At 46.6% G+C, this 14441-nt stretch overlaps 1 protein-coding gene across 1 annotated transcript in view; it reads left to right on the forward strand.

Annotated features, from left to right (window-relative positions):
* Positions 1-3109: 3109 nt before the first annotated feature.
* Lmx1a (LIM homeobox transcription factor 1 alpha) overlaps positions 3110-14441 on the forward strand; it is a 133525-nt gene continuing 122193 nt past the window's right edge. Inside the window, exons 1-2 of the mRNA XM_090339794.1 lie at positions 3110-3185; positions 5420-5606. Coding sequence (XP_090195920.1) covers positions 3110-3185; positions 5420-5606 — 263 coding nt within the window. The remainder of the gene's footprint in view (positions 3186-5419; positions 5607-14441) is intronic.

Here is a 14441-nt window from a genome sequence, read left to right on the forward strand (position 1 = left end):
AAAATTTCAGTCTCAGATCATTCAGAACTCGCGCGCGCGCGCGCGCGCGCGCGCGCACACACACACACACACACCCCTACACCTGTTAGGTAAATATATTTCTTATGTTCAGGACCTTTAGTGAAACCAAAACTCTGTTGTCTGTATAAAATATTCCTTATTGGGCTGGGAACATGGCCTAGTGGTAAAGTGCTTGCCTAGCATGCATGAACCTCTGGGTTTGATTCCTCGGTACTACATACACAGGAAAAAGTCAGAAGTGATGCTGTGGCTCAAGTGGTAGAGTGCTAGCCTTGAGGAACACCCAGCGGCAGTGCTCAGGTGCAGAATTCAAGCCTTAGGAGTGGTAAAAAAAAAATCCTTATGTTTGCATTTGCTCTGCTCATTTTTTTCTCCTTGTTGAACTTTTATTTTATACATTATCCTAAAAATATTTGTAATTTATTTCTGTTTTTTTTCCCTCCCATTCTGTCTATCTGGGGGGTGGCAGAGAAGACAAAGGCCAGGCCTTGACACATGCCACTAGCCACCTGAGCAACATCAGAAAAATCTCCCAGATGTCCTAAGTCCCAAAGATTCATCTGGAACAATGGATGAAACTATTTGTTCTGTCTGCCTCATAGATTTGTTATAAAGATCAAGCAAAATCACATAAGTGAAACTACCATGAAAAGAATAAAACAGTATCTGAATGTAGAACATTAAACGATGCCCTTTTCCCCCTTGCTTCTCTCAAGTTGTGCTCCGTGTTTGTGGCTGTTGGTGGAAAGCACTTACAATGGCAAGGGAGGGTCATTGCTCCCAACGCACATTGGAACAATTTGCTGCCAGCTCTTTTTTTCTTCAAGATGAAGACGTGGTCCTGTCCTGAGTGAAAGTAATAGAAAACCTTGCTTTAGGGCATCTCCTCTGCCTGAGCTTACCTGGCCAGCAGGCCTGCCAGTTCTGACTCTATTCAGTTCAGTGTAGGAAGACCCGCCACCCCAGAGAATTCCATTGAATTGGGCCTTCTTATAGTATTCAGATGTTTAGCGTGAAACGCTTCACTTGTAATAGGGAGCCAATAACTGTAAAGACTGAGTTAACTTGTACAACCAAAGCTGGCACAGATGAAGTATCTGATCGATTTATTGAACCACTTGGGGCCAAGCACTTCTTGGAATTCAGCGTCCTCTTAGACTCCCCCCCCTCCCCATTCCTGCTCCTGATCTTGGAGTCTGCGAAGCTGGCATTGTGAGAGGAGATTGGGAATTAGCATTTCACCCTCCAGAAACTTCTTCCCCTTAACTGAATTTCTGCTCCGTGTTCATCCTAAACTCAGTGAAGGTCTAGGGATAATAGGATCCTACCTAGTCTCCCCGGAGAGTCCGATTCAAGATGGGGCGGTGGGTCCAGTTAGAGCCGCACACCCCACCAGTGAACTGGCTTCGCTGCGACACGGTGAACCGGTTTGGGAGCCTAAAGAAAGTTGGGACAGAGCAGGAGCCCGGGAGTGTTAAAGAAGATCTGAGCCGCTCGGAGCTGCTCGGAGCTGCGGGCCGAGGGGTGGGGTGGGCTGGATAATTACTGCCGTGGCCCAGGTGAGGACGGGCGCGGAGGGTCCGCTGGCAGTCTGGGCTAGAGAGCCACCCCATCTGCAGCCCGCATCGCAGCGCGCGGTCGGGGCGGCGGGCGCGCAGACCTCCGCGAACGCTCCGGCGCGGCTCCCCAAGGTACCAGTTCCACTCGGACGGGAGGAAAGTTTGCCTGCCCCGGGCGGGGGGCGGGGGTGTCCCAGCAGCCGAGGGCGCACCCGGCGGCGGCCACGAGGTGGGCTGAGCAGCCACACTGGGAAACCCGGCACCGCGGCCCCGCCGCGGGACGCGCTCCCAGTCCCCCGCCCTGCACACCCCACCCCCTTCGCTCTGCGGCGCACGCAGCCCAGCGGCCCCTGTCAGAAACCGCGGGATCCGCCTCGGAGAAGCAGGGCCGACTTGCACCCAGGACCCTGGGCCTCCGTCTTTCCCTGGCAGCCTCGGAGGAGCATCCAGCCTTTCCCCTCTCCCCGCACAGCAAAGCGGGGCTGGCCGGACGTCCCGAGCAGGCCACGTCCCGGCCCGGCCCCTGCACGCCGAGGAGTAGAACCGGGGGGCCGGCGTTCACTCCTGCTCTCTCCACGGCGCGCCGGCACCGGGGGCGTCTGCTCCGGGGTTGCAGCCGCGGGGGTGACGCCTTCCTCCGCCGACGCTTCCCGCGGCAGCCCGCAACTCCCCTGTGCTCGGGCGACGCGGAGCTGGCTCGCCCATCAGGTAAGGAAGGCTGCGGGCTGCCCCGCTCCGGCTCGGGCGGGCGTGTTTTTTTTGAAAGTTGATTTGAAATGCATCCAAGAGTGAGCCGGGCCAGTCGCGGCTCCTCCCCGAGGCGACTTCTTCGCTCCTGCAGACATTCCGGGCACTGGCCGACCGGCGCGAGGACCTCCCCGCGCGCCCCGCACGCCCACTCCCGCGCGCCCCCCAGCCGCGCCGCGCGCCAGCACGACGGAAGCGGGCGGGGCGTTCCTCGACTTCACTACTCTGCCTCTTTCCAGCCCCAGGCAGGTGAGGGGCGGCCACACGGGGTGGCCCGAGACTCGGGGGTACGTCCTGGAGGGCTTGGGCCCAGCCTGACGAGGAAGGGCACCCCTCTTTTTTAAAACAAATTATTTTTAAAAATTGCCGTCGTACCCAGTAGCTGAGTCCCAGAAGAGAAATCCCCAGGGCCCACACTACTCTAGGTTGGGAGGAGTCGATCTCAGGATGGGAAACCTGGGGACAGACAGGGTGGGGGTGGGGGGCAGGAGAAACGCAGTGGGGGGGGGGGAGGGAGGGAGGCCTAAGTACTTAACGCGTTGACTTCAAGTGAAATCAGATCAGTCGGAGCAGTTCGCTGTGACTCGTCTCTCCCCTCCCACCCCGCGTTTCTCTTGGCCCGCCTGGTTCATTCTGGTCACCCCGGACGCTACTTTCCTTTCTCCCCACCCTCCCAAGTAGTGCGCCCCCCCCACCCTCCCGAGTACTCCGAGTCCCTCCGGGCACGCAAGGCAGACGCATCCTCTCCTCTCCTCTCCAGGTCCTCCTGGCTCGGCCCGAACATGCTGGACGGCCTGAAGATGGAGGAGAATTTCCAAAGCGCCATCGAAACCTCAGCCTCGTTCTCCTCGCTTCTGGGTGAGTGGTGAGGCCGTGCGTCCTGGGGCGCACTGCGGCCCACGGAGGTCTGGAAGCCTTGACAGCGACCGGGGACTTAGCATCCCTCCCTCTGTCCACGCCACTCCTGGTCGGTCTGGGTCTGTCAGTCCTCTGGAGTCGTCCCTGTCTAAACAAAACCAGTAAACCTCCCCCCTCTAGGCTTCCCAAGCCGGGCATCGAATTCCCCAAAGCCGCGAGGGGCGGGCGAGCATGTTCGCCGGCGCTTGAGTGGCAAGTGATTAAAAAATACCCAGGGCTGGATTTTTTAATCACGGAGGCTGATCGACGGCTCATAAATGCCACCCGTTTCTCTGCGGCCTTCTAAGAGCAAGTACCCGAAGCTCGGAGCGCCCAAGTTCTAGGCGGTTTCTTGCCCCCACCAACTCTTAACCCCCTTTTCCAGTCTTGGGCAAGGCCGAGGGACTTTTTTTCTTTTTTCCCGGGCGGGTGGGCAGCCCAACGCAGGGATTAGGCGGCCCTGCGGGGCACTCACCCAGGCTTTAATTAACTGAAGCCGGATCCTAGATTCCGCCGGGTCCTTTCCACCCCAGGCCTTTCTCGTCCAAGCGGAGGAGCGCTGGAGCCAATAGACCCCAAGAATAGCACACAGGCACAGGTCTTCCAGAAAATCAGTGTATCCGTGTATACTTTGTGTTAGGAGTCTTGGGCACTTTAGCTTGAGCGCTTTTCAAGTTTGAAGAAAAGGTCGACTGTTTTAATTTTTTTCTTTTTTCATCTTTCTTTTCCTTTTTTTTTTTTTTTTGTAAGAGGAACGCTTCGTTTTGTCCTTTAAACCTCTCCTCGTTCCTTCCCTTGAAACCGCTACAGCGGATGGGAGGAATGGGATGAGAGGCTTTGACTGGAGTAACCAAATCCAGAGAAAAATTTCCATCCCCATCCCCCAAACCCACTGGACGGAACGAAATCACACACTCCGTGCAGGGCATTTCAGCCACGGTTCCCAGGAAGTCCGGACTCGGGTCCAGCTTCCAGAGCCCTCACTGCCCAGGCTGTTAGCCCGTGCCGACTGAAGTCCACAACTGGAGTCGCGTTTTTCCCTGTGTGGGGCCGAGCCCACATTCGCTCATACGCTTCGAGGTATGGCCTCGGAAGTGGCTAAACCCAGAAAAATAAACAGAATTTTTAAAATGGAGAACCATCTCGCTGCTGCGTTATCCAGCCTGTCCAGCCTCTGTTTCCTAAAGCGACTCAGGAGAAACTGAGTGTCGCAGGGAAACGGAAAAACGTCTGTCCTTTGGGACACCGCTCAAGACTGTAATCGTGGGATCGAGGGCTCCTCTAAAATAGGTATGAAATGTGCCAACGGAGGCAACCAGGCGTCACCCTTAGAAAAAGGATGCCTTGGTCTGCAAAACTAAAGAGGCAAAAAAAAAAAAAAAAAAGGCTCTAAAGGTCTGAGATTGTTTTGTAGTCTGGGGAGGACAATGGTCTTTGGTCTTTCTCCGCGCGCCGCTAGTCAGTGTGCCTGCCGGATACCCAGGTACCTAGGCTTCAGGCTGGAGGAGTACCTAGTCGAATATCCAGTATCCAGCCTCTCCTTGTGCTGCTATGTTAAATTCCGTCTGTTTCGACACTTCTTAATTATGGAAAGGCCATCTGCGATTTGCACTCAAGCCAAAAGAAAATAGTTTGGGACTCATTGGTTTAAACAATACTGGGTTTACCCGGGGTGAGACGGTATCCACCAAATTTTCTAGGAAGAGAAAATCTCTAAAAAATCAAAACAATAGCCCTGTGTTTTAACAAAGAAAAAAAGCAAACCCATTTTTTACTCTTTGTGTTTTAAAACGTTCCACTCATTCGTTTTAAGCAGCGTTTTTGCTGCTTCACTGGGACGTGATAAACGCAGAAACACATTTTCAACCTTAATTTTGCAGAATGTAAATCCGCTTGCGCTCACACTTGACTACGTTTGATAACTAAATGCCACCGGTGATTTCTGCCTCCTCCTCTAGAATTTAAATTTCCCCATATACAGTCCCTGTCTGTTAGAAAACGTCACCACTTATTCCTGTCACTTGGTTTGATTTTTCCTTCCCAGATGCCAACTTGGCTAATGATGGCTGGGGGTAGGGTGCTTCCTGGGGCGAAGGGTTCCCTGGAAATCGATGGGTGTGGAGCCGATCGTGAGAGGGTTTGGCAGGGTTGATCCGCGCCAGCGGCTCACCCACGAATGTCTGTTGCGGCTGCAGGCAGAACGGTGAGCGCCAAGTCTGTCTGCGAGGGCTGTCAGCGGGTCATCTCCGACCGGTTTCTCCTTCGGCTCAACGACAGCTTCTGGCATGAGCAGTGTGTGCAGTGTGCTTCCTGCAAGGAACCCCTGGAGACCACCTGCTTCTACCGGGACAAAAAACTCTACTGCAAATACGACTACGAGAAGTAAGTGGCCGCGCTGCTGGCGCGCTCCATCTCCCCTGCGCGCTCCCTCTCCCCCGCGCGCACTGGCCTCAGTGTACTCTGGGGACTTAGTCATCCTTCATGCATTTCCTCTTCTGGAAGGCGTAAAACGTACCCACCCGGAAGCCCACTAACCCTAGTTCACCCGGGGATGGGTCTTCCGCACTTCCCCCTGGCGACCGGCGTCAGAGCCTGGGCGCACAACCAGTAATGCACGCAACGTTTTTCCTCTCTCAGTTTCTTGCCCAGTTTTTACTCTTCCCAGGCATCTTCCCTAAACCTGGCCATTCCCAGGGGCCATACTCTGTGGACCTGTGACGCCCTCCAAGCTTGGTGCCCATCCACTGGGTGTCTTGGGGGCTGTCAGTTGGCCTATGCGCCTTTTCTGGTTCCCGCACCATCTTACTCAGGTGTGTTGAACCGCTCTCGTGCTTGTGCCTGGGCAGTGAGGTTGCATGGAGCCTATGGTTTATGCTTCCTGCTTGGGTCTGTACACTGGACACCGATTGGGCTTGGAAATGGAAGTGCTGCTGCTCAGAAATGACACACAGTGTATATAATCCTTTTCCTCCCAGGATCCTTGGCTTTTGATAAGCCTTCAGTGAAGGAGTTATGAGGCCAGAAACAGGGGCCTGACTTGAAAGCCCTTCCTCTCTAAATAGCCTCACTTAATTCTAGTCTTGAGTATGCTTTCTGGTACACAGCAGATTTGATTCCCCTCCTGTCTACCTGAATGTTTTGAGAATTGGGAGGCAAGTATTTAAGTGACTGGCTTATTTTGAGTTTTGGTTTCTGTAATTCCTAAATAAATGTGTGTGAGTTTTCCTTATTTTAGTCAATTGCTTTCTCTCAGTGGCTAACTTATGGGGGGCATTAGCTTCACAGTACTGTAGAGGGTTTGGGGAAAGAAACTGGAGCAAAGTGCTCTGTGTACATTAAGACTTGTATTTATGTTGACTGTGTGGGTGTGTGCATCTGAAAATTCTGCACTGGTCATTGGTGAATAAAGTGGACAGTACTATTTGAAGCTAATCCAAAAAGGGTTTGATGTGCATAAAAAGTGGTTTGTATGATGTTATTAAAAACAAAATGAAAGGAGATATATTGGAGAGGTCTCAGCACCATACTAAGAAATGACAGCGTTACTTAGAGTTCATGTTGTCTGAGCTGACAAGCTCTCTAGAAACAGACCAAGTAATTAGACTTAGAAAACATGCGCGTGTGTGCATGCATGCCCACGCGCACGCGCTCACACACACACACACACACACACACACTTACACACACACTCACTCTCTGCTGGTCTGCTCCCTTTATCTTAGAGAGAACAGGACACATTTTTGATGCTTTAAAAAATAAATTTTGTTTTTCACAACCTGGAATATACATACTCAGTTTTAGATGAGTTGATCCATACAGAAATATATGAACAAATGAACATCCTGACCAGTGCAGGAAATGACCATTATTATTAACATTTGGAAAGAAAACATGTTTGTCTTTGTTCTGGGCTTTTTGTTTATGGTCATAAGTGTTTGAGTAAAAAGTAACGATTTTTAGGAAATTAAGCAGATTTGGTCAACACAATTTCAAGTATTACATTGAGATAAATCGTCTGGTTGATTGCCCTCCTCTTTTCTGTTCTCTCGATTTTGGTATTGTGTGGATCCAATCTTTATCTTTCTGCTTATAGATTACTGAAATATCCACATCCTTCAGGCACAACACTAGCAAATTTCAAAAGTATTGGAGCTTAAGAGAGGATTTGGGTTGTGAATTTCTATTCTGTTTGTTAAAAAAAAAAATCAGGAATCAAAGAAGGCTTAAGGGTCAACACAGCTGTCTGGCCAGTCAAATCTTCTTTAAGGAAGTCAGGCTGTGTCAAGAGGAGAAGAAACAGTTGTTGTAAAGTACTTAACACCACAATGTGCCTTCCATTTCAGCCCTCCAGGTTTGGCGGGGTTTGGGCTTATTAGCCGGTGAGGGTCAGTTCTCCCCTCACAAAGCTATTTCTGCAAAGAGAAAATTGCAGGGATCAACTTGCCAGCTGTTGGCCAGAACCAAGAAGATTTTGCAGAGGAGGGTGTGTGTGAACTATATTGTTCAGAGAGGTGTGGGTAGGACCATGAAGTTTTAATTTTAAAATAGTTATTGAAGCAAATATTTACAATTTGTTTGTGCTCTTTAGTTTCTAGTGCATTCTCAGTACTTGTCAGCTCATCGATTGCCTTTTTCTTTTTCTTTCCTCCTCTGTTCCACATTTCAAACAAACATACTCTTAAGCTAAGGCTGAGTTTTTTTTTTTTTTTTTAGTATACCTAAAATTCTAAATGCTATTGCATTATGGGATACTCGCTTGCTGTAAGAGAGAGTGAATTGATTATTTAAAATATAGGTTCAAGGACAATTTCTTATTAAACAATCATTTATATATAAAACACTGGACAAAGTGTGGGGGAAAAATGGTCAGAAAAATTCCCCAGCCTGCCTTCAGGAGGCTTATTGTCTAAAACTTCCCATCTGTATAATCTTTACAATTAAGAATTCCTTGAAAACTTTCACACCTGAAGTGCAGGACTAGCTCTTGATTAGAAATTGTTTGGAATAGTCAGCTGTTTATCATTCTGAGACTGTGACTCTAGGTGGAGAGTAGTACTGATGAATTAGAGAGCACTTTATATTACATTAGTAAAAATGGCTTTTCTTTCTTTTTTCCTTTTTTTTGTGGAGTTGAGTTTCCTTAAAAATTCAGGTGCAGACAAGGTGAAAGGAGATGAAATGGTAGGACAATGGTGATACGTTGTGGAACACTTTATAGGAGAATATTCTTTTTCTTCAGTACTTTTTCTTCAAAAGTTATGACGTTCAAATGCCGTTTATACATTGCCAAGTGCAATGCTACAGTCGTACACATTCATAAAGTTGGCTTTATCCTGTTTATTTTAGCAACTTGCATGCTTTTGTAGCTGACAGGGAGATTTTTGTCTTTGAATTATTAGCTGTGAGTACTTTGGGTCAGGCAGCCACTTAGAAAGTGAAAATACCATTTTATCCAATAGTGGTTACACTTTCACTGAGTCTGATATCAAGTTTGTCTTTTCTTTTTAACACCAAGGGTTTCTAATTTACAAAAAAAAAATCTGAAATGATTGTGTTAATCTTGGGTAGAGCTATTCATTTGAAATGTCAGGATATTTTACTCATTGTCCCTAATACTTTGACACCCCAGGGAATACTTTTTCTTCTGATTCTTCATCCCCCGCCCCCCCACCAAGAAAGAAAGAAGCACCTAAGGTCAGGATTTAGAATACTGATTTATGAACATTCTGAAATTAGCAGCTGGAGCCCACTTTTGCAGCTCAGGAGATGTCACCAAATAAAAATAACTAGTTAGATGTGAGGGTAACACTGGTGAAGTTGAACAAGCTTTGTTCTGTAATATACAACATTAGGGTGCCAGAGGTGTGGATCTTTATAGATTGGATCCAGTTGTCTTCAGGGGTCCTGAACGCTAGCAGACTACCAACATATTTTCCAGCCTAGAAGATTTTTATTTATATAACGTTTGTTCTGATTTAACTGAGTCCTCTATGATCTGGTTCGTTTGGAGTTTTCCCTGAATTTGTTCCAAACAAATGCTGCTGTAGTTGGACCTGAGTCAGAGACAGAGGAGACTGCTGAATAACGGGAATGTGGTAATACAATAGATAATTAAGCCTTCTGGAAGGAATCCCACATTTAAATCAAGTTTATATTGTTTCTTTCATGTGCCTGGTGGCTCGTTGAGTCAGCCGGGGCCCTCTTCTCTCACATATGAAGTTTATCATTATCCCTTGGATTGTTCTAGACACCCTAGGAGCAGTGTGGGATAGTTCTGCTGTCATCGGGACTGTTCTCACAGCATCATAACTCCCCACATGTCAGCAAATCCCAGGCCTTGGGAATCCTTCCCTTAGAGGGCCAGTTGATGTACTCTTCCCTTCTTTTTGGAGCAGACTGATTTCTAAGGGAAGGGACTGAAATAGGGGAAAGTAGTTATGATCACACGTATAGAGTTTTCTTTGTGTCTTTCTTTTGATCTGCTGATTGGCAGCCTTGAGGCTAAAACGACTTAAGTAATGCTGTCTATTAGGGTCAGTAATGAACTAATTCTGCGTTTTATCAAGGTAGTGTATGTAGGAGGTGGTGTGTGTGTGTGTGTGTGTGTGTGTGTGTGTGTAGGAGGGGTTAGTTTGGTTTTATGACTGTGACATTACTTGGGCATGCAGTTCCTCATAAAAGGAGCCCTTAGATGAAATTAGAGGCAATTGTTACATTTTTTTCCTTTACTTTAACTTTTGTTGGCTCCCATCCTGGCACAATAAAATTTAAGGAATATAAAAATCAAACGCAGCTAGGCAATAAATTGATATCTGCATTAAATTGCAGGGGGCCTAGTCTAAAATGAGCAGTCTAAGAGTTAGTGGCTATGTTTACCCAGGCGAACTTATTTACTTACTTTTTCTGTTTTAATTTTCAAGGGTGACTGAAAACATTTCCTGCTCAGAGGTGTGTTCTCTTTTTATTTGTATTTAACCTTGGACATGACTTTCTTGGAATCTAGTAGTTTTTGAAATAGATAGAAGGAGTTGATGCTAGTAGCATTTTGGTAATTAGAGTACTATATAAGAACATTGCCTTAAAAATCGAGCAAGGCTATAGGGTTCTTTTGGTCTTTACTTAATTGGAAGATATTTTGAAGTTACTCACCCAGTCTGGTTTTAGGTTCTGGGCAATCCTGGTACTTGTGTTTTGTATTTGTGTTTTCCAATTGACTAGGAAATAGCTTTTGATATTCTGATTTCAGTGACAAGAACTTTCTGGGTAGTCTGTCATTTATCTTGCTTTTTAGTTTCATTTTTTCTTTTCTAATAACTTTCACATTAATGGAAAGACTAATTTCAGAGATGTGTTTTCATGATCACTTTTGGAGTTATGAGAAAGTTTTTGAGGATAATGAACAGGTACTATTTCTCTAAGGAGCACAGTTTTGTTTATTAAATCATTAGCCAGTTGTCGTGATCGTTATCGTCGTCGTGGTCATCATCATCCCCATCCCCATCATCATCATCCAGGGAAATTATTTGGGCTATCGTACTTAGACTTAGAATCAATAAGTCTTTAAAATGTTCATCACAGGACCAGGAATTTCAAAGCATCTTAGTGTAAATGTGTATTAATAAAATGGCATTGTTGGATGTTATCAAGTTCAAAATAACCAACATCTAATCAAAGTACAGTTGTACAATACTGGGACATAAATTATGGAAGAAACAGTGCCATCATAGCTATAGGAGAAAGGTTTTAAAATTATTTCTGCCTAAGCTATAAAATCTTAATTGCATTTTACTGACTTTTGCTTTTCATTATTAAAAAAAAAACTCTTGGGGAATCTACAGTTTTGGATTCTGGCTTGGATCTTCAGAGAGGGTTCTGAGACAACCCACTCCAGGGTGAGATAAAGAGGGTGAGGAAAGCTGCTCCTACTCCTTGTGTGAAAGGTTTCTTTGTGTGAGGGGTGTCTTGGACCTATCATGCCTGGAACTCTAACTTGCTAACACATGATGTGTTTTTTCTGAAGTTAATTGGTGACATTAGAACAGTGTGGTTGCTGGCAACTTTTGCAGACTTGGTTTGGGGAAGTTGGTGATTTTGTAGTAAAGGTTCTGGAACAGATCTCTTAAGGGACAGAGAAAAGGTCCCCCTTTGCCCCTTCCAGTGGTATTTTTTCCATCTGTCCTGGGGATCCTTAGGTTTTACATTTTCTCTTTAGTCTCTGACTGGCATGACACAGGCATTTAGTGAATTTATCACAATTAAAATTAGTCATGTTATCTCTGGTCGCTGCTGATTGCAGTGCTCTATCTCTTTGTTATGTCTTAAATGAAACCTAGTCAACCATCTTGCAAGCATTTTCCAAATGTCAGATTGTTATTTAGTAAAGCACAGTGATCCATCTCTATATTTTTAACCAAGATGAAATTAATAAAATCACCATGGCCCTGGCATTAATTAGCAGGAGGATTAGAGCAATAGCGGCTAAAAAGGAGGTGTAAACACTGTAATCTTGCTACATGTTTGTTTTCACACTACTGAAAATAAATAAAATGAGACTTAGGAAAAGGATTAAGTTTCTTTTGGCATTAGACAGCAGATGCTATTGGAATGCAGCAGAAATACTGAAGTATTAATGAAGATATTACATAAGGAGTAAAACCAAACCTCTGTCTCTGTGCTACCTTGTGGGAATAACTTGGTCTTCTCACTAGTATTCCCTCATCTACGTAGTTAAAAAAAGATTTTGAAAATCTCCCCTTGTGCTGTTCTTCTCAGTGAATAAGTCCACCAAATCATCTGGAGAGCTTGTCACCTGGCATGCACAGATAAGCTAGAATTTAATGGAAACCATTGTGAGATTTCCCATTATCACACTGTAATGTCGTAACAACTAAAAATATAAACTAGACTGTGCTTTTCCTAGTCCTGTAACTGAAGTCATGTGGAAGTCTCTTTCAGTCTTTCAAGATTCCAGTTTTGGGGAGCCTATTTTTGGATAACAGCAAGTATGTCTGGCTCTACTGACTCTCTAGGCCACCAGGATCCCTCCACACTATTTAGATTTGTGTGTTGTCATTTAACAGATGAGTCCTGATAGGTGTTTGGCCATTATGGATTGGAATGCGTCTATTTGACCTCCATATAAACTCTGTCCATATAAGAAAAATGGACCAGTTACTGTATTGGACTTCACATTCATGCCTATTGCATTCTGCCTTCTCTAACTCCCCTTCTTCCTGTGGAACGCTATTTAATAATGTGACTCTTACACACAAGCATTTACCATTACTTAAACTGCATCTTATCAACTACCACTTATTTAACCCCAGCTAGTCTTGGGATCTGCTAGTGTGTTCTCAATTTTCTTACTTGGGGGAAGGGGAACCTTTTGGATGCACATAATAATAGCCCCACCATGTGACCATCAAATTGTGGTTTGGGACTCAGCTAAGCAGTTGGCAAAGGTCATTAGTCTCAGAGTTGCATGGTTCTGTGATCATTACTCTTTGGTGACTGTTGTTGGACCACTGGACACCTCTCCTTTTTTTTTTTTTTTGCCAGCCCTGGGCTTGAGCTCAGGGCCTGAGCACTGTCCTTGGACTTTCTCAAGGCTAGAGCTCTACCACTTGAGCCACAGCACCACTTCTGGCTTTTTTTTTCTATGTATGTGGTACTGAGGAATCGAACCCGGGTCTTCATGCATGCTAGGCAAGCACTTTAACCACTAGGCCAAACTCCTGGCCCGACACCTCTCTTAAGTATGATGGCACCCTGGTAAAGGCTGGGTTCTACCTTCCCACTAAAAAGGGGCAGCGAAATGCCTGAGTTTGGCGCTGTCCGTAGTCCATCGGGAGAAGGAATCCTTTGGTAAACATTCTGATAAGATATAGTGCCTCCCTCACTCTGGCTCATTCCTGCTGCTCTTCTGGACAAGGCATTTCTACATCCTGGAAGGAACCATCCTGTATCTCTTGAGTCCCAGATTCTGCTGCAGTAGTGAGAAGTGCTCTTTGGGGCAGTAGCCTTTCTTCATTCCACTGTACCCTTGCAGTTACATACAGCCACAACTTGACTCACAACTGGATTGCCTCCTCCCTATCAAGCCTCAGGAGCCTTTAAAAGGATTTTTCAAAACAAAACAAAACAAAACACCCCCTCCTGAACTCCAGATTAGCCTCTTAAGCTCATTAAAGTTCCTTTAAATACCAAAATGTTGGGCTCCTGGGGCGTATCCCCCCAAACCATATTTTCATTCTTAACATTGTTGTCATTCACTGTGCAGAAGATTAGGCCGATCCCTCTGGGCCCAAGAAGCAGCCCCCGCCTCCTCTCCGCAGGAGGGTCCCAATATGTCTTTGTTTCAGCATCTAGGACAGCCTGAGGCTGAGTAGGAGCTGATGCCAGCTTGGGCTAGACTTGCCAACTTCAGGGTGGAGAAGTGGACCTCTCTCCTCAGGATGGGGTCCAGAAGTGGGAATATTCAACTGAGTGGAGAAGGCATGGCTTTTGCAGTGCTCTGAGCTCTGCAGTTATTGAGTCCCAGTTACTAGACAGAACTAGGAATGGGCTTGGATTTGTAGAACTCTATGTGTTCTTATTCAGGATGGCCTTGTGGGGGGGAGGGGTTCCTTTTGTCTGGGAAGGGACAGCAACAGTAGAGCCCTCACTGTTAGTGTTTGCCCCAGAGCTTCCTGATCTATCACTGATCAGAGGTGGATTAGGCCAGCTCTCCTTTCCCTTATTTCGTAGAGCATCCACCTCCTCTTTGAGCCTTCCTTTCCTAATGCTGGCTCTTGGGGAGAGTTTTCTGGTTTTGACAGTGGAACAAATCCTTTTTAACATAACCATCTAGAGTTCCCTCCCCTGCTGCTGGCCTCCCCTCTCCTTTCTCCTCCTAGTGGCTCCTCCTCAGGCTATGGCAGGGGTTCTCTTTGTGCATGTGTCGCCTGTAATGACAGCCACCATCTTCCCAGGGATTCAGGCACAGCCCTTCAGTGCCAGGAGACCCTTTCCCTGCCTCTTTGGCTGGAAGTTATGCTCCATTGCAACACTGGTTTTCTAGCTCATTATTGGATCTCATCTGAGCTTTGCCTTCTAACTTGCCTTGTGCTCTAAACCCATCCTGTGACCTTTTGCATTCCAAATTGCGCAGTGATCAGGCCTTTTTCTTAGTAGTTGTCAAATTGGAGAAGGTTGATATAATTCATGGGGTGGGGGAAG

This window comes from Megascapheus bottae, chromosome 10, assembly GCF_031878675.1.
Source record: "Megascapheus bottae isolate mThoBot1 chromosome 10, mThoBot2.hap1, whole genome shotgun sequence".
Lineage (NCBI taxonomy): Eukaryota > Metazoa > Chordata > Mammalia > Rodentia > Geomyidae > Megascapheus > Megascapheus bottae.